Source organism: Anopheles moucheti, chromosome 3 (genome assembly GCF_943734755.1).
Source record: "Anopheles moucheti chromosome 3, idAnoMoucSN_F20_07, whole genome shotgun sequence".
Classification (NCBI taxonomy): domain Eukaryota; kingdom Metazoa; phylum Arthropoda; class Insecta; order Diptera; family Culicidae; genus Anopheles; species Anopheles moucheti.
Window position 1 is genome coordinate 84,965,582 of NC_069141.1, and position 26,689 is coordinate 84,992,270.

The 26,689-nt window shown below is 44.4% G+C and overlaps 3 protein-coding genes across 5 annotated transcripts; 2 read left to right on the plus strand and 1 right to left on the minus strand.

Moving 5' to 3' along the window:
* Positions 1–258: 258 nt before the first annotated feature.
* On the plus strand, positions 259–11,208 carry LOC128303070 (uncharacterized). The gene is made up of 9 exons (XM_053039924.1): positions 259–489; positions 558–1,598; positions 1,658–2,109; positions 6,756–7,059; positions 8,353–8,499; positions 9,318–9,875; positions 9,954–10,301; positions 10,378–10,673; positions 10,753–11,208. Exons 1-9 carry the CDS (start codon positions 259–261, stop codon positions 10,919–10,921), a joined length of 3,546 nt encoding a protein of 1,181 aa, XP_052895884.1. The 3' UTR covers positions 10,922–11,208.
* Positions 11,209–11,667: 459 nt separating this feature from the next.
* Positions 11,668–13,606, plus strand: LOC128303071 (juvenile hormone esterase-like). The gene is made up of 4 exons (XM_053039925.1): positions 11,668–12,597; positions 12,664–13,014; positions 13,079–13,377; positions 13,444–13,606. The coding sequence occupies exons 1-4, from the start codon at positions 11,668–11,670 to the stop codon at positions 13,604–13,606; spliced, it is 1,743 nt and encodes a 580-aa protein (XP_052895885.1).
* A 47-nt stretch (positions 13,607–13,653) lies between these two features.
* Positions 13,654–24,888, minus strand: LOC128302072 (aspartyl/asparaginyl beta-hydroxylase-like). 3 transcript variants are annotated; one of them, XM_053038793.1, is made up of 11 exons: positions 24,660–24,888; positions 24,162–24,356; positions 21,965–22,627; positions 21,046–21,279; positions 20,803–20,933; positions 20,331–20,627; positions 19,939–20,200; positions 16,921–16,997; positions 15,302–15,648; positions 14,514–15,236; positions 13,654–14,432 (listed from the first exon to the last, which is right to left on the minus strand). In XM_053038793.1, exons 2-11 carry the CDS (start codon positions 24,211–24,213, stop codon positions 14,282–14,284), a joined length of 2,937 nt encoding a protein of 978 aa, XP_052894753.1. In that variant the 5' UTR covers positions 24,214–24,356; positions 24,660–24,888; the 3' UTR covers positions 13,654–14,281. The 3 variants fall into 3 exon arrangements, with proteins under 3 accessions (XP_052894753.1, XP_052894755.1, XP_052894756.1); XM_053038795.1 differs by lacking the exon at positions 21,046–21,279 and having other exon boundaries at positions 24,660–24,887; XM_053038796.1 differs by lacking the exon at positions 20,331–20,627 and having other exon boundaries at positions 24,660–24,887.
* Between the last annotated feature and the right edge of the window lie 1,801 nt (positions 24,889–26,689).

A 26,689-nucleotide genomic window follows, 5' to 3' on the forward strand; every position in this document is an offset into this window, starting at 1 on the left:
AACCTTGAAAGAAAGCAATCGCGGAAGAAGACCCTTAATTTCAACGTACACTGTCAAGGAGAAAGGTTTTTGTTGCCAAAAACATAAGACTGGATTTTTTATCAGGTAAGGCAATTGAAAGGAAATATGAACAAAAAACAACAGGACAGTGAAAGTGACACCAACGCTTGGTATAAAAGGCCTCACGATCAACTCGGTTCGTTTTAGTCCAATCGATACAGATACCTTGTGAAGAAGTGTGCTAGTGTGTTTCTCGAAATGGGACGAAGTAAAACTAAGTTTAAATGTGTGCTTACCTTGCTACTACTGTTTGTAATGTTTGACACCAACTGGCTGAGTGGTGCTATGACATACGCAGCCGAGACCGTCGTGTGTATCGCTGACGGTTGTCTACAAGGTACAGTGATGGAAAGTAGTAACGGCGTGTCATATCCAGCGTTTTGGGGAATTCCCTATGCTAAACCTCCGGTTGGCAAGCTTCGGTTTGCGGTGAGAATACGCTTAAGGCTTTGGGTAAACTCGAGTGATTCTATGGTATTGTTTCCACTTCCATACAGAACCCACAACCGAACGACCCATGGCAGGGTATATACCATGCGTCGAGGTCAAAGAATGCGTGTATCCAGAAGGTTACGCTTGTTCCGACCGCGCCAATGTTTGGTACGGAAGATTGCCTGTATTTGAACGTGTTCGTACCTGTGCTGGAGGCACGTCATTCCAGCCTTCTTCCCGTGATGGTGTACATCCACGGCGGTGGTTTCCTGTACGGTTCAGCCCAACAGGAACAACGTGACCCTTCGCGGTTCATGTCCTCTCGTAAGGTGATCATGGTAACGTTCCAATACCGACTGGGTGTGTTTGGGTTCCTCTCGACTGGCGACGGGTCTGCGCCGGGTAACTTCGGCATGAAGGATCAAGTAATGGCACTGCGCTGGGTGAAGAAGAATATCCATGCGTTTGGTGGTGATCCAAATCGGGTCACGATATTCGGTGAAAGTGCCGGAGGCGCATGCACGCAGTTTCATTTGCTGAGCCCACTTAGCCGCGGACTGTTCCATCGCGCCATAACCATGAGCGGCAGTGCACTCGCTAGCTGGAGCGTTCCGATTGAAAATCCGCTCCGTTTGGCACGCAACCAGGCGAATGTGCTCGGCGTACTGTCCGCGGAAGAACTTTCGATGGCGGAACTGGTTGAGCAGCTTCGGGATGTGGATGCGGCTGAGCTGACTGCTAGCACCGAGCTCTTAAAACTGTGGGACATTCATCCCATCACTTTGTATCATCCCGTTGTAGAGCCAGCGGAAGAACCGGAACCCTTTCTGTCAGAAGACCCTAGAACTGCCTGGCGCCGGGGTGACTATGCGAATGTTCCCTGGCTCACCGGAAGTATACCGACCGATGGTTCGATCGTCACACAAACGATCTATCGGAACAGTTCGCTAGTCGTGGATTTTGATGAGAAATTTACCAAACTTTTGCCACTGATACTCCGAACTCGCGTGACGAAAGAGAAACTTGCGCGGATAAGGAAACGCTTCTTAAAGAAAACTTCACCAACTAAGTGGGTTACCCACGATAACTATGACGAGATCACCAAGGTAAGATCACCATGGCTAAGACACTGAGTCAGCTACTAAACACACCTTTATTCTTCTAGATGTTATCGGAAGCCTGGTTCCTGTATCCGATGGTGAAAAGCATTAAGCAACATCGAGCCAACCGGAAGCGTCCTCCAACCAGCGTCTACTCCTTCCAGTTCCTTGGCCGTTACTCATTCTCGAAGCTTTTCACCGGTTCAGACAAATCGTATGGTTTAAGCCATCCGGACGATATGATCTACCTTTTCGAGATGCCACTGTTCTTTCCCGAATTTCCCGTTCGATCGCCTGAAGAGGAAATGTCGAAGATGTGGGTAAAGTTCTTCGTGGATTTCGCCACAGACGAACTGGTCGACACGGAAGGAACGTGCTTCGGTGCGACGTGTGACGTTGTCACGTATGACAACACGTACAATCCGTACTTCCCGGTGAGCAGGAAGATTACGCGAGGTTTGGATGAGGAGATGTACCAATTTTGGAAGGACATCTTCGAGGAAGGAGCTGAAGAAACGTGAGCAAAGATTGAATGTTGCACGTTAGGGTTAAAGCGGAAAAATCGCTAATTCACTAGAACACTGACGAATTGTGCCCTGTTTGTAAAGCTTCACACAAAATGGTTTGTAGCCAATTTTCACCCCAAAACACTGTGCCGGCCGGTAAAACATTCTTATCAAACCTTCGCTAATATTCGTTTGTAAACAAAAGACTGCCCTGCTACAACATAATAACATCTTGCTTCTAAACGTGCAAACTCACCGGGCAGCGGGGGCCCGATTAGTGTGGCGTCGCGAGCCAGAAAGCGATCGCGATTCGCATTTACTTTCGGTTCAACGGCATTGATTCACGCTCGGGGTAAGTTCATATTATCAGCACCTAACCAACGCAAGCGTGTCGATCGCCATACGTTCCTAATGGCCAGGTCACAAGCACCGATCCTTGCCTGGCGTTTGGATTCCGTATCAGCTGGTTTGGCGCTGATAAGGGTTGTATGCGCTAGACTTGCTGACGGCGGTTAGTTGTGTGAAAAATAGCGAAATCTTCCCATTCTTATCACGTATTTAGGCAGCGTTAGCGGAAAAGGAAAAGTTTTCTTCTTCTGTGTGAAGATTGCATTGTTGTGGGTGGCTAGTAAACAAACGTGGGCAAAGGGATGTGTTTCATAAGGTACTAAACATTAAATTAGTATTTATTTCTATTAATTTAACTGCTTTTTATATCATTTTCTCATGGAACAGATTATTAAAATTATAAAGAAATAAATATTTTTTATTGATTACAGTTTTAGTTTAATTTAAGAACTTTTGTCTTTCAAGCAATTTCTCACCAAATCTTCGCAAGTTATGCCATCCAAATACATAAATTATTTTGGAATAGTAATACGCTTGCTATTCTAATAATAAACATGCCCTCAAAAGGGAAAGCATTTAAATGTTGCATTTTAATGCATTCCCGTGCGCATCTGCAGTCGTAAAGCTTTTGACCGTTGCTCTCGTTTTCATCCCTACAACGCCGGCGGCCAGACGACACGGGTTAAAGTTTAACGCCGCCAGCGGTAGACGATGACGGTGCCGAAAATACATTCACACAGAGCAATGCATATTGACTGCAGTTGTCAACGCAAGAACACGGAGAACCAAAAAATAAAAACGGCAAAACATGAAGCAAAAAAAACAAGCAACCATCAACAAACCGATTCTGAATGACTGCTCGCCCCCAGTCCTGTCCGGCTGGCTCCCTTTGCGGATCGACAATGTCGCACTTTTGCTTTTCGTTTGCGTTCGCACACCGGATTGCAGTTCGCACTGCATTGCCAATGCCTGTGCCGAAAATGTGGGTCAGTAATTTTGATGCATTATGCAAAGGGTGAAGAATTTGTTGCAACAAAAAAAAGACTCGTTCTCTCTCACACACATTCAAAACTGGAACCGAAATGTGAAGAAAGAACAGGAACAAATTGAAGACACTCGAAATTGAGTCCACATCCCGCGTAAACGCTTCTGGTGGGATGCAATTTTGGGTGTGGAGGTGGTGAGGAAAGTAACACGCGCGTGTGGACTAACCCCGTTCAAGTGCTGCTGATGGCACGGATTGATCGCCAAAATTTTGGGGACAAACTTATCCTTCAATTGAGCACGCGAGAGGATCGGCTGGGAAAAAAACAGGTCAACAGCCAATAATTCATTACAATAATAACTACACCAACTATTATTACAATATTACACTATTACATACGATCACGTTAAATCGCTAGTACTGGCTTTATTGGACGAACGTACTAACTTCCAGATCGTGCGGGACTAATTTGTTAGTGAAATGCAGTTGGCTGTTCGCTCGTGCATGACGTTTGCCTTACGCACGCCAGTTGCCCGACGGGGAGAATGGATCGCTTGCATCAAATGCACTTCGTGCCTGTGTGTACGAGGGAGGATGCTAAGAGACGGATGCGTTACACACAGAGCCAGACCCCATCACGGTGGACCAATCGAATGCTTTAATTCTCGATTCCCGTCCACTCCCGTGTATAAAAGAAGCATCCTCCGGGAACGAATGCAACAGTAGGTTGGCATCGGGATCCTTTGGTGCATGTGTGCTGCATTTTGTATGCCATTCTGTGTCCTTCGGTTTTCGCAGTCGAAGGAAGTTTAGCCGGCGAAAGTGAAAGTGTTTACGTAAGTGGCTGCTGACTACTACTGGCCGGTGAATAAAACGTGAGTGAAATTTTGACTTTTCTGTCCATGCTGCGGATTCGTGATGTTGTAGAAGTCATTGATTTGGAACATCTAACTTAATTAGATACATAAAACTGCTTCATACTTCTTTTATTGAGAACATAAAATCACTAAAATAAAAACGTGACTTAACGATTTTAGTGACTTTATGAACCATCAACTTTGGATGGTTCAAGCAAACCAAATTCTGCGTCAAACGAACGGTAAACAGGAACATCATCGTGCCTTCGATCGAAACCGCATCGAATGCGATAGGGGCGTGAAATCCCCAATTGTACACACGTGTTTGTTTCATATCAGGCCCCAAAATCATACCACCAGAAGATAAGCTCCACGCGTTGCATCGTTTATCGCTCGAAAATCTTCATTCATCAATAGTGAAATGTCTCGCTAAAATCCGCTCAAAAACAAAGTTGTTTATCATTGCCTCGTGTAGGGCATTTGTAGATAAGGGATGTAAAGAGTTCCAAAAAAATACACAGCTTACTGCCGTCACACACGCGCTTGCTTTATCGCGATTTGTCGGCTTGTAGGATGGGAGGAAGGAACGGAACGGGTTAAAGCTACAAAAGTGTGTTCAATACGGCAGTGATTTGACTGTTTTGGCGGTAAACTCACCAAAAAAGTGGGAAGTTCTAGTAGCATCCCAGCATTTCACAAGATCTTCACTATTTCAAGAACAACTGTAGGATGTTCTTTAATTCCTCATTATTCCCACTCAATTCTCTCGGTTTTTCTACATCCATTCAATGATTATCAATTTTGATCGTGAAGGCCTGTAAGAATAGTTTATCCAACCGGTCTTCGGAAATAACACCGGATGTGTCTATGATTCAACGACGAAAGACAAATAGCGAAAAAAGCTCAATTCGCTATTCCGAAAATATTGGACGTAAAAAACCAATATGGCGTCTGTTTGACAAAAAAAAAAACCATTTGAAGAAATTGTTTTTATGTACTTTTGTTACATTTGATAAGTACAATTTGCGTAACAGGGTGGTTGGTCATACCCGTGTTATTATATTTAATAGGAAAGTAAAAAAAAATACTCCACTACCACATTAATTGTGTTTCAAAGACTTTAAAACTGATCTCAAACAGGGCTATCCATGAGTAAAACTTGTAATGGAATCACAAAATCAGTTGTACAATTTTATATCAGACACCCTTTGCGAACTTCGTTGCATTCATCGGATATAATAAAACGAACAAAAGACTGAAAGCCGGCGATAAGAAGACAAAGAAACTTTTCCGATAATTGAACTCCAATTTTCGATTATCACCCTTAAACCCCGGCACCGGTTGAAAGTTGGGCATCTTTTGTGTTTCCAAAAATAAACTGAAAGCCACCCCCTCAACCCCGTGTGTCGTATGCGTGTGAGGTGCGCGCGTGAGATCTCATCATCAAACACGTTCCCAATTTGCAAACTCACGGTATAAGCGTTGTCTCCTTATCACGGTTCCACCACCGTGTGTCACGGGTTCCCAAAAGTTGAGCCCACGCGCTGCTCGCTATTACGACGCATCCGCGAAGGGTAAAGTTCGGCTCGGTTCGGCTAGCACGTGGCGCACGATCACCATTTTCGTCCGGATCGGTCCGGATGTAGGTCACGGCAAGGAATCGCATGCACGCATACTGCAGCCGATAAGAATAAAAAGGGGTTTCCTGAGGGTTACACCGCATTACTCTCCAATAGTGTGTCCAGCTGTCAGCTGTGAATGAAGCGCGGCTCTACGTCAACCGCATGACAGTCAATCGGATCGTCGCAACGATAGAAAGATTTTCCCTAGGAAAGGTGGGAGAGCGTTAGGCCGGTGTTTGTCTGATTAGAGTGCTGTCGATACGCTTCTCCACAAGTAGGCTTCATTCATTCGGTGGTGGTTGCTAGGGTGCGTGGCTCACCCCGCTCATTACGCGTCGTACTGTGCGAGTAGTTGCACGCGTCTAGCGCTCGCAGTAGGCCTCGTTTATTTCGCGCTTTCTACGCGCCATTAAAACACGGGACACGAAAAAGTGGAAGCGGTGGTGCGGTGGGTCGATTGATGGTGACCATTCTGGTGGGAACGCTTATCAGTAAGGGAAGGGTGGAAGCGGTGGAAATCAACACCGGCGAGGGTGGTACGAAACGGGAACCGATATTGTTTGACACACATGTGTTGATGTATTTTCGTTTTGTCGCAGATCTTTACGCGTGCGTTCGCGTTTACCGAACAGGGCCGGAACAGCAAAGCGTGAGTGGAGTGGTGGTGGTTCTGCCTGCTAATAAAATCAACGATCCCTCCAGCCGTCCAGTGCAGTGCCGTATCGAACCCCGTGGACGGAACACCCCAGTGAAGGACTACAGGGAAACCCGTTTTTCCCTACGATCAACTAATCAGCAGCCCAGTGATCAGCAGTAAGGTGTTGTGTTTCGGACGCTTGGTGCAGTGAAGGTGAACAGTTCAATTGTACCAGCGAAATGTTGCGTACACATCAAACGGTGGTGTCGTTGTTGTTTCTCGTAATGCAGTGTGTGGTGTCATGTACGAGCAGCGGGTACGGAAATGGCCGGTCACTGATCGCGGGAGAGATGCAGCCGGACAGCTCCTGCGATCGGGAGGATCAGCCACGTGTTTGCATTGCGGAAGGATGTCTGGGTGGCACATTCATGCCGGGAATGGCCGGTGAACAGTTCGAAGCATTTTTGGGCATCCCCTTTGCTAAGCCACCGGTAGGAGAGTTAAGATTTGCGGTAAGTGAAAGCGACATGTGTTTGGTGATCCCTTGAATGTAGTTTAGATCTAGCGACCCTTGAAAAGGATTCATATTTGAATATAAAAAAAAAACTGTTGTTTGTGTTGTGGTTGATATTAGTAGAAGGTGCTTGATGCCACTCTATGAAGTAATATTCTACACTCCTTTATTAGGACCATTATTAGGCCACATTACTAACAGGAATGTTTATATACTAATGATTATGTAAATGATAGTGATGAACAATTTTAATGAAGGAAACGATCGTTTATGTATATTTTGAAAAGAAAAAAATCGAACTTGTTTATATTCTGTTCAAGGTAACAGTGTAGTGTATCCAATTACTCCTATGTGTTGAAGATAATAAACAGAGTAGTGAGCTTGTTATGATAACCTGAGATATTTTTGTGATTTTGATAAAACATTTTAATTATCTAAAAAACATGTTCTGATCCTTTAATTTAATTAAAGATCCTGATAATTCACTTTAATACATCCAATACACATTAAAAAAATAATATTGATCATCGTGCAACGTGTTCAACTCAAAGTGTAATAAGACTTAATTTAAATAACCAACAAATAATTGTTTGTTGTATCAGCAACAAATAGCATGAATTGCACTAATGAACAATTCAAAAGAAAAACGTTTATCTAACTACGGCGTAATTTAATTTAATCAAATATTTCTGTAACGATCCGTGCAATCAGGGGTACGGAATAACAGCGCCATATTAAATCAACTTTCCACCTACCGTTTAACTGCAACGGCAGGTGAAGCTAGATTAATCATTGTTTTCGATGTTCATACATCGATGAAAAAATCATACAGTCGCATCCACTTGGGGATACAAAAAAAACGGCCATTTGATGCAGTTGCACCGGTCAGTCATTTAATATCGATTAGATTGCACAACCGGCCACTACAATTTCCCACGCCACTACGTCACGGCAGCAGGGAGTGCATTGAATGCAAATTGTTACCTTGAACAGCTGGGTGGTGATTTTTCCGTGGCGTAAAAATGTAACATGATCGAGGATAAACTTTAACTTGAAAGCGAAGCTCACTTGAGTGAGCTCGTGGTTTTACTCTGACTACTTCAACGTTCGCTCTTCAAACGTCGGTTTCGTACTGTAGCGAAGCTTATTTGGAGAAAAACACAGTTTGTTGATACAGTTGATACACCGATTCGTAGGAGAGTAAACGCTTCGATCATATACAGAATAAGAAAATATATGCCAATCAGCGATAGTGTCACTCATTACGCTCATTTTTCAAATCTCTTCACAGGATCCCATCCCCAACGAACCGTGGCCCGACCAGCTGTACAATGCATCATTCGAGCGATCGATGTGCCTGCAGCGGAACGATCTGCTACCGAACCCACCCGTCACTGGTAGCGAAGATTGTCTCTACCTCAACGTTTACAGACCAAAGGTGAGTCAGAGCCCATTGATTGCCCGATGCGTCTCGATGGCTCGTGGCCACGCGCCAAACCATTTACGCTCGAACCACCCGGTCACGCGGTATTGGCGTCGCGTGGGAACCTGATCACTTCCGCACTACGCATACCCGGTGCCGGCGGCGCCATGTCGCAACATTAAACAGCAGCCACAGTGTGTTGTGGCGGACGTACACCGCTAAGGTAGCAACAGTAAACACCACCACCCCAACCGGGTTTTATGGGGAGAATGCTGTGGAACCAACAGCACACAGAAGGTGGTAACCTGTTGCCTGATCGTGTGAGGACCGCGCGTGGCATATTAGCACGAGTGTGCGGGCACATTCACCCTGTAAACCCCTGCTTATAAATTCCGGTTTTTGATCGTTCTGCTGATTAGGCGTCTCGCTCGGTACGCTAACCACCGGCACCGTCTGTGTACCGCGGGGCCGAGGCAGCCAACTGCGTCTGCCGGAGAAGGAGATTGGCAGAAGCGACAACATACGCAGACCTGCAGCGGGCGGTGGTTGTATTTAATTGTGGTTTATTTTTATACCCGCGGCGATGGTTTATGACCGGTGGAGCCGATAATCCGGGGAGATGGGAAGCGTATTGATCAATGGCAACGACTTGTTTGCAATTAGAAACACGTGGCACCACGCGCACGCCGGTGTTGAATGAAAGTGAAAACTCGCTATTATTAAACCCGCACTTACGTACGATTATGATGATCGAGAATAATCTTGGTCGGCGTAGTAAACATCAGTCTAGTAAACATCATCACCGGTGTTTCTTTTTCGTTCTTTATCTACAGGATTGTTCCGACCCTGCGAGCACCGTCGCCAACTTGCCCGTGATAGTGTACATCCACGGTGGAGGATTCTTTGCCGGCACGGCGAGCCCTTTAGTGGTTGGACCGGAGTACATAATGGATACTAAGCGGGCGATACTCGTCTCCATCCAGTACCGACTCGGTGTACTTGGGTTCCTCTCGACGGGAGATTCAACCGCGCCCGGCAACTTTGGGCTGAAGGATCAAACCCTTGCACTGCAGTGGGTCAAGCGAAACATTGCCAGCTTTGGTGGAAGCGATCAACTGATCACGATCGTTGGTCAGAGCGCGGGTGCTACCTCCGTGCACATGCATATGATCAGTCCACTGAGCCGAGGCCTTTTCCATCGGGCGATTATGATGAGCGGCAACTCGCTTGTGCCATGGAATATTCCCACCAAGGATCCGCTAGCATTGGCCCGATCCACTGCCATGGCGGTGGACATAATGGGAGTGGAGAGTCTATCCAGCCAACAGTTGATTGCGGCACTGCGCCAAACGCCAGGGGAACATCTCGTCGGTAGTATATACAAATTAAAGGTACAGGATCGTCGGAACAAGCAAAGCTAGAACCACAAAAAAATGTTTGCAATGCTAAATGTGATCTTCTCCCAACAGCTTTGGTCGGTGGATCCACTCACGCTCTTCCGGCCAGTAGTCGAATCGAAAGACTCGCCAAATGCGTTCCTCATCGAAGAACCGAAAGAAAGTTGGCTTAATGGGAATTATCAGCAGATCCCCTACATGGCCGGATACGTCCCGAACGAAGGAGCCATTCGGGCGTTGGCAATCTTCAAAAATGAAGAGTTGTTTAACGAGTTGAGGCAAAACTTTAGCACGATTCTACCGATCCTACTAGAGCGGCCACCATCGAAGTCACTGATTGAGGAGATACGATCGCGGTTCCTGAACGACACTACCGACGAGGATCCGATCCGACCGGATAACTTGCAAGCGTTCGTTAATGTGAGTTTGGTTCCGAGTTCCTGACGAGATGGAGCAAACTAATACTCATCGCATACACCTCCTCTTTTTCGTACAGCTTTACAGCGAGGCTTCATTCATCTATCCGGTTCAGTTGGGCGTAAAAGAGTACATTACCATGGCAGACACCGACATGGCACCGGCCAGTGTGTACAAACTATCGTACAAAGGCAGATACTCCTACTCCATTGTCTACGCAGGCGGTGACCCAGGGGACTATGGTGTGGTACACTGTGACGACTTGAACTACCTATTCCGCCAACTGGCCATCTTCCCCGACTACCCTCCTGGATCACCCGAGCTGAAGATGGTGGACACGTTCGTGAACTTCTTCATCGATTTTGCCATCACTGGGTAAGTGATCGTTTACCACTCACAGACCGAGATGGATCAAGCGATATCTTCACCATCTTCGAATTTCCGATTCTCACAGCCGAGCAGCGCAACTGGCCCCCTATCGGGAATGCAAAAACGAGAACCAGGTGCACCAGTCGCTCGACTGTGATGTGCAGGAGTTTGTCCGGGTCGGTGACGAGGTGCAGGTGAACGTGATCAACGCCCGCAATGAGGAAATGTTTGCCTTCTGGAAGAACTTTTACTGAAACCAATCCCGCAAGGGGGGGGACACAGGTTCAATTGTGATACTTAACAACGATTCCAAAATGTCCGACTGGTAAAATCGGCGGACATCATGGGGTACACAGTGCAAATGTAAGATATCGTTCTATTTCCGATAGCTGGTTTACCTTTCTTGTTTGTTTCTATTTTGTTAGGGATTGTTGTTTTAGATTAGTTTGTACTTGATTTATGACTTTGTTTACAAAGTGTAAATTGTGCCGGAAAGAGCTGCAATTGTTAAAAATACGAATCGAAATAAATGGGAATGTAAGATAGGTCAGTTGCGAAGATATTGTGTATTCTTTTTGAGCTCATCAATCACCGCGACGAGGGTTTGGATGGTTTGAAATATGATACCCACACAAAGAAACCCAAACGACCGATCGCAACCGTTAATCGGAGAAACCTGTTTCCGGTTCGCTGATACGATTCGGCACGCTAAACAACCCCTAAACCAGTATTGGCGAATATAGCCATTGTAACGATTGTGGAATTCTGCCTACCGTGCTGCTGGTAGTAAATGTGTAGTCTTCCACACTATTAACACCAAGAACCCGTGATTGAAGCCTCCGGTCCAGTCGAAGATCTACAGCTGAGCATTTGTAATACTTTCGCCAGCCGAAATGCTTAAGCAACTCTGTGAAGTTGAAGAGAAAGTTTGCAGAAATCTCCCTCTGGGCGGTATAAAAGAACGCGTCTTACGAACGGGGTCAGTGTAGAGCAATCCATAATGTCAGTCCGTGCGGTAGTGATTCTGACGGTGGCCTCGCTGGCTATCCTTCCAACCCTAGCCGGAAATCCTTTCGCTCCGAATGTCCCAAGAGTTTGCATCGAGGATGGGTGTATGCGTGGATCTTGGATGAGAAGTGTACACGGGGAACGGTACGAAGCGTTTATAGGAGTACCATTCGCAAAGCCACCGATTGGAGCACTACGCTTTGCCAATCCCGAACCGAACGATCCATGGACAGAAAAGGAACTGGATGCGACGGGCAGAATTCCTCGCGCACCGTGTTTGCAGCAAAATCTCTTTCTCCCGATGCGTGGAGTCGAGGGAAAGGAGGACTGTCTGTATCTTAACGTGTATCGGCCGTTCCAGAGCAACAAAACAGAAGGAAAGCAGAATTCTACGGCGCCACTAGCAACACTGGTGTTCATCCATGGGGGTGGCTTCTTTGCCGGCTATAACTCTCCTCTGGTTGCTGGAGCGGAAAAGTTGATGGACCACCCGGTAATACTAGTGACGATCGCGTACCGTCTGGCAGCTTTTGGATTTCTTTCCACCGGCGATGAAGCGGCCAGTGGAAACTTTGGTCTAAAGGATCAACGGCTAGCACTGCGCTGGGTGCAGCGTAATATCGAAGCGTTTGGTGGTGATCCACAGTTGGTGACGATCATGGGGCACAGTGCAGGCGGTGCTTCGGTACATCTACACCTAATGCACATGGGCAACGAAGGCATTTTTCAGCGGGCTATCAGCCTTAGTGGGAATGCTCTCTCGCCGTGGAGTACTCCAACGACGAATCCGGAACAACTTGCCCGCAAACAAGCAGAACTGTTGGGAGTAAAAGAAGCACATCAGATGACTACTTCCGAGTTGGTGGCAGCGCTTCGAAGCATTGAAGCCGAACAGTTCGTGAGCAGTTACAAGGGATTTACGGTAAGTTTTAATGCTGTTCCGAAATGGTATTCTTGTACTCGAAAGAACGCGTATTTTCTTCATCAGAATGGATCACGCTACCCTGTGATCGTCTACGGACCTGTTGTGGAGTCATCTACCGTGAAAGATGCTTTCTTGACGGACACTCCAAAAGAGCTGTGGTCTCGAGGAGAGCATCTTTCTGTGCCCTGGTTGACAGGAGTAGTACCGAACGATGGGTTCGTTTTTAGCGCACCCATGCTGAGGGACACCGACTGCTCGAATGAAACGTTTGCTCAACAAAAGACGCTGCTTCTGAACGTACTAGGAGGTGCGAAGCAGCCAGAAGCGTTGCGCTTGGTGATGGAACATTTCTTCTACAATCAATCCACGGTTGGAGAGTGCTTCACAAAGGAACATGTTAGCATCCTGACTAAGGTAAGTCGTTAAATGGTAATCTATTGCAAATTCCTATAAAAGTCCATGCTTTTACTTATTGCAGGTCTTTAATGAAGGGCTGTTTGTGTATCCACTCATGCTTAGTGTGCGGCAACATGTCAATCACACTCGATCGAACGCTCCCATATATCTGTACAAGTTCAACTATAAGGGTCCTCATTCGTACTCCTCCTTGTTAGCTCCAGACAGCGATCCGCTACTGAATTTCGGTATTGTTCATTGTGATGATCTGATCTACATTTTCCGTGCACCCATACTGTTTCCGGATTTTAGTCGAAACTCACCAGATGCTAAAGTGGCAAAAATGATGACAAAGTTGTTGGTAGACTTTGCACGAACCGGGTATGTTCAGCAGAGGATATGATCCGTTCTACATTCAAAATGTTTGACGATAATGTTTCGTTACAGTGTTGCAACTAGAATCCCGGAAGGCGAAATGAGTGACAGTGGCTTTCCTCAAGCATTGGAACTGACCAACTCCAACATTGAGGATGAACCAATTGTACAGAAGTATACTAACTTCTACAATGAAGACATGTACAAATTTTGGACTCGTTTTTACAGTAATTAGTGATAGTGATAGTAATGGTGTATAATAAAAACTCTTCAGAATAGATTTTATACTTTCTTTATCTCCCCATTAGGAGCACGGTTTGCGCAATTCTGCGCAGTTATCCCTCTAACATGACAACTTCTGATGGGTAACAATCATCCGATAGGATTCATAATTTTAACATTGTGGAGATTTTATAAGAGCTTCTTCGAGCACCGTTTTTAAAATTTAATAGAAAACTACCATCGATTTCCTCATTGCAATACATTCAGCGATTCTTCCTACAAGTCCATCAGGTCCTTCAGTCCTACTATTCGTATCCTTGTGTTTGTGTTCGTCTTTATAGGCTCCTTTGTTCGAGATGTCTTTACAAAATAACACACATTACCTGGATGACCCGTAAAACGAAAAGTTCAAGCGGTAGGAACAGTTTGCTACTTAACTTTGGTTGAAAACACGCGTGTGATTCGAGGACACCTTTTTTGTTTTTGAGTCATTTATCCGTTTCACCTATTTACCCTACACTAGTTTAAAACTCACTCGCATTTGCAAAAGGCACCAACTTTTCCTAACTATAAATCAAGAATAAGATGAAAAAACACGCATAAAATAAGGGTAAAAATGCACTTGCGTTCTACGCCTGGTATTCTCGGTTCTGTTTCTCATACTATAGGACGACATCCAGCCAAAACTCTAGATAGGGGACAGGGAACGCCGCTGACTTTCCGTAAGATCAGGATGCCAAAAATCCACTATCAACACCAACCGAGTCTCTGTTCCGTTATGCCACACCTCGTGCTCGAAGCTATCGTCAAATATTAACCATTTTCCGTTTTCCCAGGAACTGCAAAGAAACGATATTTAAACGACGTATTTAAAGTTTCCTGCTTCGTACAAGACAAGCGTTTGGCAGCGACCGTCTTACCGTGTTTCTTCAGCCACCCGTATGTAAGTACCCTGTGGGATGCTTAAACCCAAATGAGCTCGTATTCGGCAGTTCGTAGGCCCACAGTGTGGCCACACGTGCGTTCCGGGATGCATCACACTAAACTTCACCTGGCCGCGTTTGCACGTTCGGGCTGCGGGAAAGTATTGTTCCACCAGGCGACAAGTAAGCGGTGCACGGGCGCAGTTTCGCTCCAGCCGGCTGCCCCGGGAAAACAGTTCCAGCTGCTTCCAGTCACCCCGATCGCGCAGATTTTCCGACTCGTTCACAAACACACCGGCACTGTTCAGCAATTTCAGACCTTCGTCCCGTACTTCTTTCCACTGGGCACGCAACAGTTCTAGCTCGGTAGCGTATGTCGTTTGTTCCTCCGTCCAGAACGGGCGCGAACGTAACCCATCTATATTATACAGAGAGCGTTGATAGAGCGACAGGAAAAGCTTCTTTTGGACACCTTTTCGGTAAACGTCCAGTGCTTCGCGGTTGCGCCCTAGCCGTTGTAAAGCATCGCCAAGCTGGAAGTAGAATCGCCCATCCTGCGTGCCTGGATGATCTGTATCGATGCCTTCCTGCAGGTACTGGGCAGCTAGCTCCATGTTTTGATCCAGCGTTTTCAATACGAACCCATAGTGTACCAGCGCGAATCCATCGTCAATCCAACGGAGTAAAGTTTCGTGGAGTACGGCTTTTGCTTCGGCCAGTCTGCAGGAGAAGAAAAGATCTAATTACACCTGGCGATGCACACTTTGTCGCTCGCTCAAACGAACCTGTTCATGTACAGATAGCTAACGGCGAGCTGATTCCGATACTGGGGTTCGTTGTCGAATCGTCGAATCAGCACCTTGTGCACCTCGATCGCTTTCGCATGCTGACCCTGAAAGCGCATACGATCGATGCATCGTTCCGCTACCGTTTTAAGCGTTGCATCATCCACCGCAAGCTCTTGGTCTAGCACCTTTCGATAGGCGGTGATCGCTTCGGTCAGCACCGTGTTACTGCGTCGTTGCTCGGCCAGTGCATCCAAACATCGTGCGCGGCCGACTAATGCCGCGATAATGTTGGGCTTTCGCAGGATAATACGATCGAAGATGGCCAGCGCTTCCTGGGGTTTGTTCTGCTTCACACGATTGAGCGATGTTTTGTGTGTGTATGTGGGCATGTTGACGTACGTGGCATGTGATCAGGTTAGGTCAGGTATGTTTGTCCATTTAACGCAGCGTTGATAAGTATCCAAGGTGTTACGGGAGCGTTAATGTTGTAGCAAATAAATTCACACGCACACGGTCCATACGCATAGGCATGTTGTTAGAGCAGGGAAGCGGTGGGTTTAAATGCACGAAAAGAGTACAGCAGCACAGCAAAGAATAATTGAAGCATTTGGAGAAGCATTATATAAGAGTGGAAAAAAGGGGGAAAAAATAAAAGCAAATACATTAATCAATACGATAAACACAAACAAACCGCAGCTCTCCATTTGCAGGAATGGTTTCACAATTCGTTCATTGCATTTGTAGCAGAAATAGGAAAATCGTATAGAACGTTTTTCGTGGTTCCTGCTGTTAAGTGATCTTGCCGACAACCAGCCGTTTCACGCTTCGGGTGGGTGTCCGAAACGGAATTCCAAAACCACAACTGAATGAACTGAATCGAGCATTCCTTATTATATTTTTTTTGTAGAATGAACGAGAGCACGTTTGAAGCTGGGTAAGCTACTGTAAACCATTGCTTTCGGTTCGTTTATTCGAGCTACAAAAGCAAATGTGTTATCGAAGTTTAAACACACCATAAACATCACAGATCAGTACACACAGGCACACACCTAACACTATTCGCATGTTCGTTCCATAATTGTAACGTTAGTTCTTTGTGACTATTTCATTCCAATAGCTCTAAGAACAGCCTTAACAAAACTGCAATTAGAAAAGCGTCCAGTGTCAGCACATTGTCAATCGTCCAGTCTCTTCATCGTCCAAATTATTTTGTCAGTGTGAGGTGTCTGTAAGTAGTTCTTAATATTGTCATGCTGATGATTGTGCCATCCACAATAGGAAATCAATTTCACTCATTGTCTTTCTATGTGCGCTTATTTTTTCCGAGGGTCACCAATTTCATCTGTTGATTCTTCTGTTCACTCTAAAACTAAGGGATGTCTTACACGCACACGCGTTTTGGTGCGCTCAGGCAAAACTATTTTAAATTTGGGATTGTAAATTGACGGAGTTGATGTTTCGCTCTTCAATAGCCGGGTTTATTCAAACCCAAATTCCTGATTTGGATGAAAACAAAAGTGCGCATGAAACACCATATTTTCGGGGAAATGTTTCGGGAATTTTCATATTGCTGGGTAGTATCGGGGAACTGTTTCGTCTAACGTTTCTCTACGTACCTCGTCAAGTTGCTGTTCTGCTCTTCTTAATTCTTCCTGATAGGACCGATCAGCTTCTTCAGCCCTCGAGGGGATTTCTGTACGCATAATGAATCGCGACATCGCACCCGTACGTTGATCGGAAACGGATAAAAATACGATCATTAAATCAGTAAATGGCTCGGCACACATAGAGTTCGGTTACTTTGCGGGGATATCTCGGGAATGAAGTGCGAGCTATGCTTCTGCTTCAGGTATCACTGAAGTGAATTAGAAATCAAGCTATATTGAGGTGATTTAAATCATTCTAAGTGATACTACAGAATCACGTTGCAGTGCTCCTCTGATATGAGATGATCGTTTTGAGATGGCGAAACCGGGATGAGGGCAATCTAGGGATGCTTGCTACGGATGAATGCGATGAGCTGTTTCGAAAGCAACTTGAAGGTGAAAGTTGTGTGTACAAATGTGCATACAAAACTACAACGCAGCAGCGATGACTAATGAGCCAACCACGCGGGCGAGCGAGCGTACAAACGAGCGGGCGAGCGAACACACGGTGCATTCTCTATCTATGGGTCGAGATTCGATGATGTTTTTGTTTTGTTTTTGCCTCTAATACGCATAAATACTTGTCCAGCCTGCTGCAGTTGCCTCGTCGTCATCATCGTTTCCCTCTTGCGCGGCAGCTTCGGTGGCCGGTAGCTTGCCGTACTTTTCCTCCAAACGTCGCATCAGATCCGAATCATCGACATCGGACGCTTCCTCTTCGTCACCACCCGGCGGAATGTTGTCGTCAGTCAGTGGTTCTTCCTCCTCATCCGAACCGTACTGATTGAGCAGAACCGACTCTATATCGTCGATCACCTCTTCCTCATCTTCGTACACAATTTCTTCCTCCTCCGCGTACTCACTATACTCTTCCGCGTATTCGTTCGGTTCTAGCTCTTCCTCGCTGGTATCTGGTACGAAAAGGTTCTCCTTGCTGCCATTATCACCTGCTGGTAGTGGTGATGTGCTCTCTAACTCAACCTCTGACTCAAACTCGTATTCCGACTCTTTTCGCTCAGGCAACAGAAACTCAACATGTTTTGGTTTAAACGGCTGAGCGACTGCTCCAGAGCTTCGAGCCGACTCAGCTGGTGATGGGGTTCGCACAATAGTGGATCCCGTGGGTACAAGCTTAACGAATGCGTGATCACGTTCAATCGGTGGTGATGGGATTTCCGAAAGCAATGCCGTCAGGACGGACTTTGCCTCAATCTTCGCACTTACATTTTCACTCTTTTCCCCTGGAGGTATCGGTTCATGCATCCGATCGGTTTGTGGTTCCGTGCCGTCCGCCGGTATAACGATAGGATCTTTATGTAGACCGTATATGAGCTTGTTCACAGCACCCTTTGGTGGTTTTTTACGTGCTAGCAGCGAATCTTTTGTCACCTTCTTTGATGGCAGTAATTCGTTTGAGGCTGGTTCAATAGAAAAAGCCTCCTGTTGTCCCTCCATCGACATATCAGCTGTCTCTACAGGAGATCGGTACATGGAGTTGAAATCCTCAAACGTAATCGGTACAAATGCACCAATTTCTTGTTCCTGTTTGATGAGGTGTTTTTCTTCTTCATCCTCTTCTTCAGGTACTGCTTCTTCATCGCCTTCTTCCATTTCATAGTCGTAATCATCACCTGAATAACGTTCAGCATCGTCGTTATCGTCAAATATGATCACTGAAAAAAGAAAAATATTATACTTTACAGAATTGTTACTCAACTGATTAATCAAACTCACCATTTCCTTCGATCACTTCGGCGTTATCCGAGAACGATTGATTCGCTTGACCAGCATATACAAAATCATCTAATATGGGTTTGGTAACAGTTGGTGCTACGTTTAATGCTTTGTTTAGTACGTCCGTCGGATGAATTGTAGATGATTCGTTGACCTTAACGCTTTCCATTTTCTGTTTATCGTCGCTATGAATTGTTGGTTTTTCTTAGATGATGAAAACATGTTGTATTTATTATTGGCACTTTTCACTTTCAAATCCATAACATCAACTGTTACAAACCGTAACATTAAAACAACACTTTTCATGCAAACCACTGCTAGGATCAACTTTCATACACTTCAAATTAAGCCATGTTCAAATATGCGCAATTATGCATATGAAGAACAAATAATTTCAGCTGTGACATAATAGCGAATCGGTTTAAATAATATTCGAGCTCGAAAGTGCAAGTTATTAGCATTAAGATGTGATAGAACATAAAGAAACAAAAATTGAGATAGCCATCGGAATAACTGTTTAGAACAATCCAATCTTGTTGAAATAAAAAGAAAAAAGTGAACACGCAAGGCATGTGTTAGAAAACGCCATGCACAAACAACATAAAAGTGGCATCAAATGTAAAGAGCATTAAAAATAAACAAAAGCTGCAAATTAATCGAAACACAACACATTACAACATACGAATGAAGAAGTTCAAATAGATAATTAATAAAACCAATAAAACTGAACTTTTTCAAATTAATCTACACAACATCAAACAAAAACACATTAACACCGAAAACTGTACAACGTACACAATAGGAAAAACAAGACAACTCACTGGTAGGAGCACGTGGACTAGTTAAGAGAAGATGCGCAGCACCGAGCAGTGCGACACCGACAAAGATTTTTACGGTAACTGAAAGTGTAGCCCAACAGGAGTTGCTCTTAGTACGATTGCTTCAAACAGGAGATTTGGTATACTTTTTTATAAAAGCCACACCAAAGCACGGCTTATAAAGGTATGCTAATTATGTACTATCTTTATGCACGAAACCTAACTCTCGATTGCATTTTTCGAGCTAATTGAAAGCAATAAGTTGCACTTTCTCTTCGAATCTTTTACTGTGACTGATTGATAGAATGAGGGATGAAGCAGGAATAATTTGGTAACGTATGAGATGATATTTTTGTGTGATTCTGTAGTATCATTCTGTAGTTCAAGAAGAACGATTTTTCCTCATACCATTCGATCATATACCGTCGTTACTTACGCGAGGATTCCTCTACTGGCTCGGCTGCGGCTCTGCGTGCTTCTTCAGCTGCACGACGTTGTTGTTCAGCGCGAACCTTTTCCAAATATTCTTCTTCTCCTCCGTCGTTGTCAACAAATTCACCAAAAGCAACTTTGTCGTCGTCATCTTCATTCACAGCATTGTCATCGTCATCCCCATCATCATCGTCGTCATCGTTTGCTGTTTGAGATCCACGAGTGACTTCTTCAATTTCTGCCTCATCACCATCGTCGTCCCCGTCCTAATGTTGGAAAAAGAACGTTTTTATTCGCTTAGTTTGAAATCACACTATTTAAATTTAGCAATCCGAGCAATTTAACCATAGTTGATTTAACCATCTCAGTCCATGCACGCATCCCTACTCCATTTACCTGCATTACTGTCTCATGAGTATCATCAGGAACTTCATTAACTTTCGGTACGTTTAACGACTCCGCAAGCTTATTATAATTTCGTACCAACTCATCCATTTGATCTTTTAATATGTCTCCCGTTACAGCCTCTTCGGTTGATGGCGTGGTAGGCGATGGTTGTACCTGATTTTGTTCAGGTTCACGGTCATCAGTTCTGGAGTTTTGGACGGAAGACTGCAGAGTGTCTTCGTTGGTAGAACTATTTTCAAGCGTTTGCATTTTTTGGTTAGTGCTATCATTCAAAGCATTAGATTGCTTTCGGAAGCAGAATAGGCAGCACAAGAAAACGAGGAAGCGAAAAAAAGAACAAACATTCGTATAAAACCAATAATTATATGTTATAAAACAAACAAACTCTAATATCTATTGCAACTAATTTTGTATAAATTAAAACTTATATGCAATGGAAAATAAGAGTAATGCCACATACCTCTTCATCGAATGGTGTATCATCCTGATCGTCATCATCATCAGCAATGTCATTCACGTCATCGCCATCATCGTCATTATCATCCTTTGCGTTTGTATTTCCTGCAGCAGCATTGGTTTTCACGACGGGTTCTAACAATATATAAAAAACATACAAATAAGTAAATACATTTTAACTAAATTGTGTCCAATTTTCCAGCGATAGAAAGAAAAAGCGATAGAAAAATCAATCGAAAATACTGACCAGTTATGTCTTGTTTGCTCACTATTTCTATATCATCATCGTTATCGTCATCGTCATCCTTTGCTACATCAGCTTCATCATCATCCTCATCTCCATCAGCTTCATCATCATCCTCATCTCCGTCGTCTTCATCATCATCCTCATTTCCGTCGTCTTCATCATCATTTTCTTCGTGATCATTATCCTTATCATTGTCAAGTTTATCGTTCTTTTCTGTCTTAGTATTTGTCAATACTATAGAGTGAAAGAAAACATAATAATGTTCACTCAATTCTCTCAAAAAAGCCAATTGCCAAAACATAATCATAATGCGCCAATGCAAAATAAAACAAACATTAGAAAATGTTACTTGATTCGGCCTAGCCATTTTTCAAAACGAAAAAGGTTAAAAATACAGTCAAAATGTACATGTTAAAAGCAAAAACAATACCCAAATGATGTACTACATGAAGATTGCATCGCTATGTTTTATCCTGTCAGCTTGATGTTGCTAGCTTGTTTATACGATCAAAAGCGGAAAGCAATGATTACGAAGCATAGGTCAATTATCTAAAAAGTACACACTTTTAATCATTCGATTGTCTTTTAAATCGAATTTTAGTTTTGAAAATGCAAAATGAACTATCCAATTACCATCATCACTATCATCCCCGGTATCCTTATCATCATCATCATCATCATCATTGCCATCCTCATCATCCTGATCATTGTCATTTGTGTCGTCTTCGTCGTTATCATCATCATTATCTTGTCCGTTATTTGGTATGTCATTCTTATCATCATCATCATCATCATCATCATCATCATCATTATCGTCAACAACAATATTAATTTTAACATTGGCACCTAGAGCGTGCCAGGAACTGAGAAATAATTACGAACGACCTACACCTAGTTTACCAGAACGTATAAAGCTTACCGGCATCATCATCATCATCATTCTCATCGTCCTGCCCATCATCGTCATCATCACCGTCGTCTTCAGCTGCCGCTGCTGCTTGTTGCTGAGCAGCGGCCTCCTGCTGGATGAAGATATCTTCCACTTCGTCGTCGTCTAGCTTTTGGGCTGGCCCTTCATCTTCATCATCATCATCCTGTACGTCCGTGCCGTCTTCATCATCGTCATGATCTTCTTCCTCCGCGTAAGGTGCACCATCGTCATGATCGTCTTCCTGATCGTGCCCATCATCATCATCGTGATCATCTACCGCGTGATGATCGTCACCGCCGTCATCATCATGATCGTCCAGGGAGTTGATAGCGGCCAGTATTTCATCGTGATGGTGATCGTCCTGTCGCGTTTCATCGACCCAACCATTGAAGAATTCAGAGTACCTCGATTCAGATAGTGGCGTATCGTCATTCGAAACGCCCTGGCTTTCCATCAGGATGAGTCCGATCAGTGCACCCAAACCGGCTAACAGGACAAAGAACACGACCTTCGCACACCAGTGACCACCGGTACCGTGATCGCTATGGATATGCATCTGAATATCACCCGGTTCCTTGGCGGCCTGGGCTGCTCCGGCTGAAGGTTGCTTCGGGCCATGGACAGTCGTTTCCTTGACCGTATCTTCGTCATCTGAAATAAAGACAAAACATACAAATCGTTACACACAAAAACGGCACACCGTTCATTTCGGCTTTGTACGACGATTGGCTCGATTCCCATATGCGCCAACGGTTGTTTCGACCACATGGCATGTGACGTGGCACACGTCAGCAAGCACGCGGCATTCTCACTTTCGATGCTCCACTTGCTTGACCCCGCATGGTGCCACACCACATCGAACACCGCGCCGCAAAGTCAACGCACAAACACACCCATCGATATACTACACAACAGCCACTTCCTTCTCGTTTAACGGCTTTTGCTAAATGATATTTTTACATACTGTCTATCCTCACGGGGTGGCGCGTACCGGCAATAAAAAAACAAGCCGGCAATGAGTGAACCGAAAGAAAACAACAACAAAAACAGGTGGAAAGCAGCTCGGAAAAACATCACACGATGCGCCATCCGAGGGCAAAAACAGAAGGAAAACACATTTCCCAACTGAGAGTGGGATTATGCGGACATGGACTTTCTTGTATAGAAGCGGCACACTTTGCATCAGATTTTGAATCTGCGTCGAACTCGGGCTGACCGCATGACCTGGGTCATTGTTTACCAGCCGAGGTAGCTTACTGACCAGTTAATAGTTATTTTTTTAAATTCCGTCTTCCGAACAAGGAATCATTTAATGTCAAACAAATATTTCGCAGCAAAGTGCGAACTGCGTTTTAAACATCGAGCTTGCATCGGACTTCCCGAGCAGTAGGGAAGTTACAGAATGTGGAACAGATCATCGGATAAACTGTGTGCCTAGTTGTCGAGGAATGATCTTGGTAGATAGTCAGATAACAGATTTTCCCAGCTGCTGATATCATGCAAAAATTCTTTCTGCAAATCTACTTTAATAACCTAATATTGGTAATATTCTGTTATACTGTTCTGCTATTAAAATATGCTGAGCAATAATATTTTCTAATATTTCCAATTATGGTCGTACATCCAAACACATAAAACTATATAGAGCTCGTTTTAGGTAGTTGTTTTGATAATTCAAAAATATGTAGCGATCAACCTTTTTCTCTATGATCATCATTTGCTAGCGACCGCAAAATAGCTCATATGAATCTAAACTAAAGTATTGCAGTAAAGCATATGGAAATATTACGACATTCTCGTCACTTTCGTCCGTTAGAATGGAAAACGACCTGCCGAAAAGGAACCGAACAGCGCCAGTACAGCCGGCCATGCACGTTAGGTTCAACGCCAAGACCGTCGCCGCCGCAACAGAGCTATTTAAAGATTTTTCAGACAAGCTAATAATGTTCTAATTTAAAAGCGACCTCAAGGGAAGCCACAGTAAAGACTCCGCTCCGGTCAAAGAGGCCTCACACGTTCGTAACAGAACCAACTCACTGCGTTAAATCTCCGCCCGTCCGATAAGAGATAGCTCTATGTGTGAAGAGAACATTTGCCAGAACCTATCGCTAACTTCAACATGTTCCGGTTGTTTCCTACGGTTCCGATCGTTATCGCATTGCTTTCCGGTAGCCGGCACTCTTACCTTTCTTCCTCTTTTTGTCCTTTCGCTTCTTAGGCTGCGTGTCGCCAGACATTGTGCTTCCTAGCGACTGCTGTCTTTGCTTTGAGTTTCCTTTAACCGACTCTGAGATATCGTTCGATTCTTATCACAACACTTTATCACATACGGTCACACACTCACACACACAATCTTCGGGTTCAGATGATCTGCCGGATGCTGTGATGCACGGAAAAGTAAAAATCATGTAGGTAAATGGCAAATCGTACAAATCGGTTTAAGCTCTGCTTCGCGCGGTCGCACTTTCTATATACACACACACTTCTGACTAAAATGTGTTGTGTTGTGCAGTGCCAACTGCGATAATGCGGGACGTTCGATATAGACGGGAGGAAAATATCTTTGGAAAGGCAGCGGCGACGACGTGTTCTAATTTAAGATCGCGTGCGCTCGTCCTGCCCTACCCGTTGGATACCACGTTGCTACGACCAATTTTCCTACAGGTCCGTCGTTCCTACCAACCTGCTGAAAAGGGAGATGAAGTGATGAACACTCTTCGTTAAGAAGTATGCCGAACCGCACTCAGTTACCGTCTGTTTGCTACTGATGTTGGCAGTTTAATTTGAAACCTCGTCTGCCGAATCGGTGCACGCAAAGATTCGGTCCCGGGTTGAGAAGGATGCGCACGCAGCCACGAATCTTTTGGGGAATGGTTTTATTTATATTAGCGCACTGTCAACGAGATTCCGTTTGTCATCTGTAGCTTTCGAAGTAAGAAAATGTAATTTTCGGTGTTAGAATTCGATGAAAAAGGGTAAATTTTTAAGGAGTACATAAAAACAATTCAATGGAAAGTCGGTTGCCTGCGTAGGAGTTGCACCTCTATCGATCGTACATTCACTGAACCTTGTTTCATGCATGCGAACTTTGACGATATCTTTATGTATTAAAGAACATTGCAAACCCAGCATTCCAATTAATAATTCCACAAGCACTTTATCTGGCAGCAAAGAACAACATTTTACGAAAACTCACAATTGTTGTGTTTACCGGACGTTTGAAAAACAAAACAAAACTTTGCGTTTGACAGTACAGTGCGCAACGAATTTTCTGTTCACTCAATTCACGTTGACAGTCATGTGGCTCCCCAGCATGCAAAAGACAGCCGGACGGGCTAACATTGTCGATTTACGCTACACAGTTCAAGAGTGCACGTGTTTTTAAGGCATTTTTACTGCATTATGGTCAGCAACTTTATCTTATATGACTTTAAGAAGATTTTAACTAATTTTACAATAACGTTTTATTAACATTCAGACGATTTTTCAACATTTTGCAAGTTTTAGCCCACCTTAGGGGGCATTGCTATTGTTGATGTTGGTACCTTGGGCAGCATATTGGGTGTCACACCGTCATCAAGAAGAAGAAGAAGAAGCTCACGTAAACAACACGAGTGAAGCCGCTGCAGAAACGAACGAGTTTTATCTGCAATTATATAAAATGCAGTTGTTTACATGCAGAAAATAACAATGAGGAGTCTTCTGCATCTGCTACCATAGCGAAAAAAGCGTTATTCGCACATTTATCACCGTCATGTTCGTGCAACCGGTACCACCGTCATGATCATGCTGCCGGCAGAACCAAAGGAATGAAAGAAATGAATGTGCTTTTTCACCATGATTTAGGTCCTTCTTGTACTAGAAGAGGGTCCTTAACCTGTAGATGATCCTTGTACATCGCACAACAGCTCCAGAGATGGCCTCGCAGTGGTTAAAATGGGTTACAATTTTCTTTACCGCATCCGACCATTAAATGTGCATGTGATATTCTTCGTCGTAAAAGTTAAATTATAATCGCACGTTTGGTTTCAAGCAGAGTTCTTGCTACATAATAGTTGCCCCTCTAATGTATTGACAATAGTTTACGTTACAATCCCAGGAAAACAAGACGAGACAAACTCATGACGGTTTGATGACGGTAATGATGATGCTGATGCTGAGACTATTTACATACATAGAGACAAAATACATACCGATCTTGTACTGCACCATCAATTTGGTGCATCTTGTGTGAATTGATGACGAAGACATACATACCAGTGCATATAACACTTAATTCCATCATGGGTGCTTTTATAGCCCTATATTAGCCCCCAATTCAACACAGACGTAAAAGACAAATACATAACACATTGGAGATTCAAACACATACAATACGAGTTCGATTCTAAATATAGACAGTAAAATGAATGGGGGATGCATAGAAGAAAAAAAGAACTGGTAGGGAATGGTGGGAGAGGGGCAGGATGGAACCGAAAATTTTGTTTTTGGCAGCGTTGCCAATTTTTTGGCTACTGCAAATGTCAAAACCTGCCTTAGCCATCGTTATTCGGGCGCCCGATGGTACCAATTTCGGGCGCCCTGCGGGAGCATTTTCGGGCGCCCTTTCGTGTGACGTTTGGAGCTTGGGTCATTCAGAAAGGGATTTGAAATATTTCAAGTTATCAAAAACTGCAATTAGCCGTACACGGGGATTATTGATTAATTGCGGAA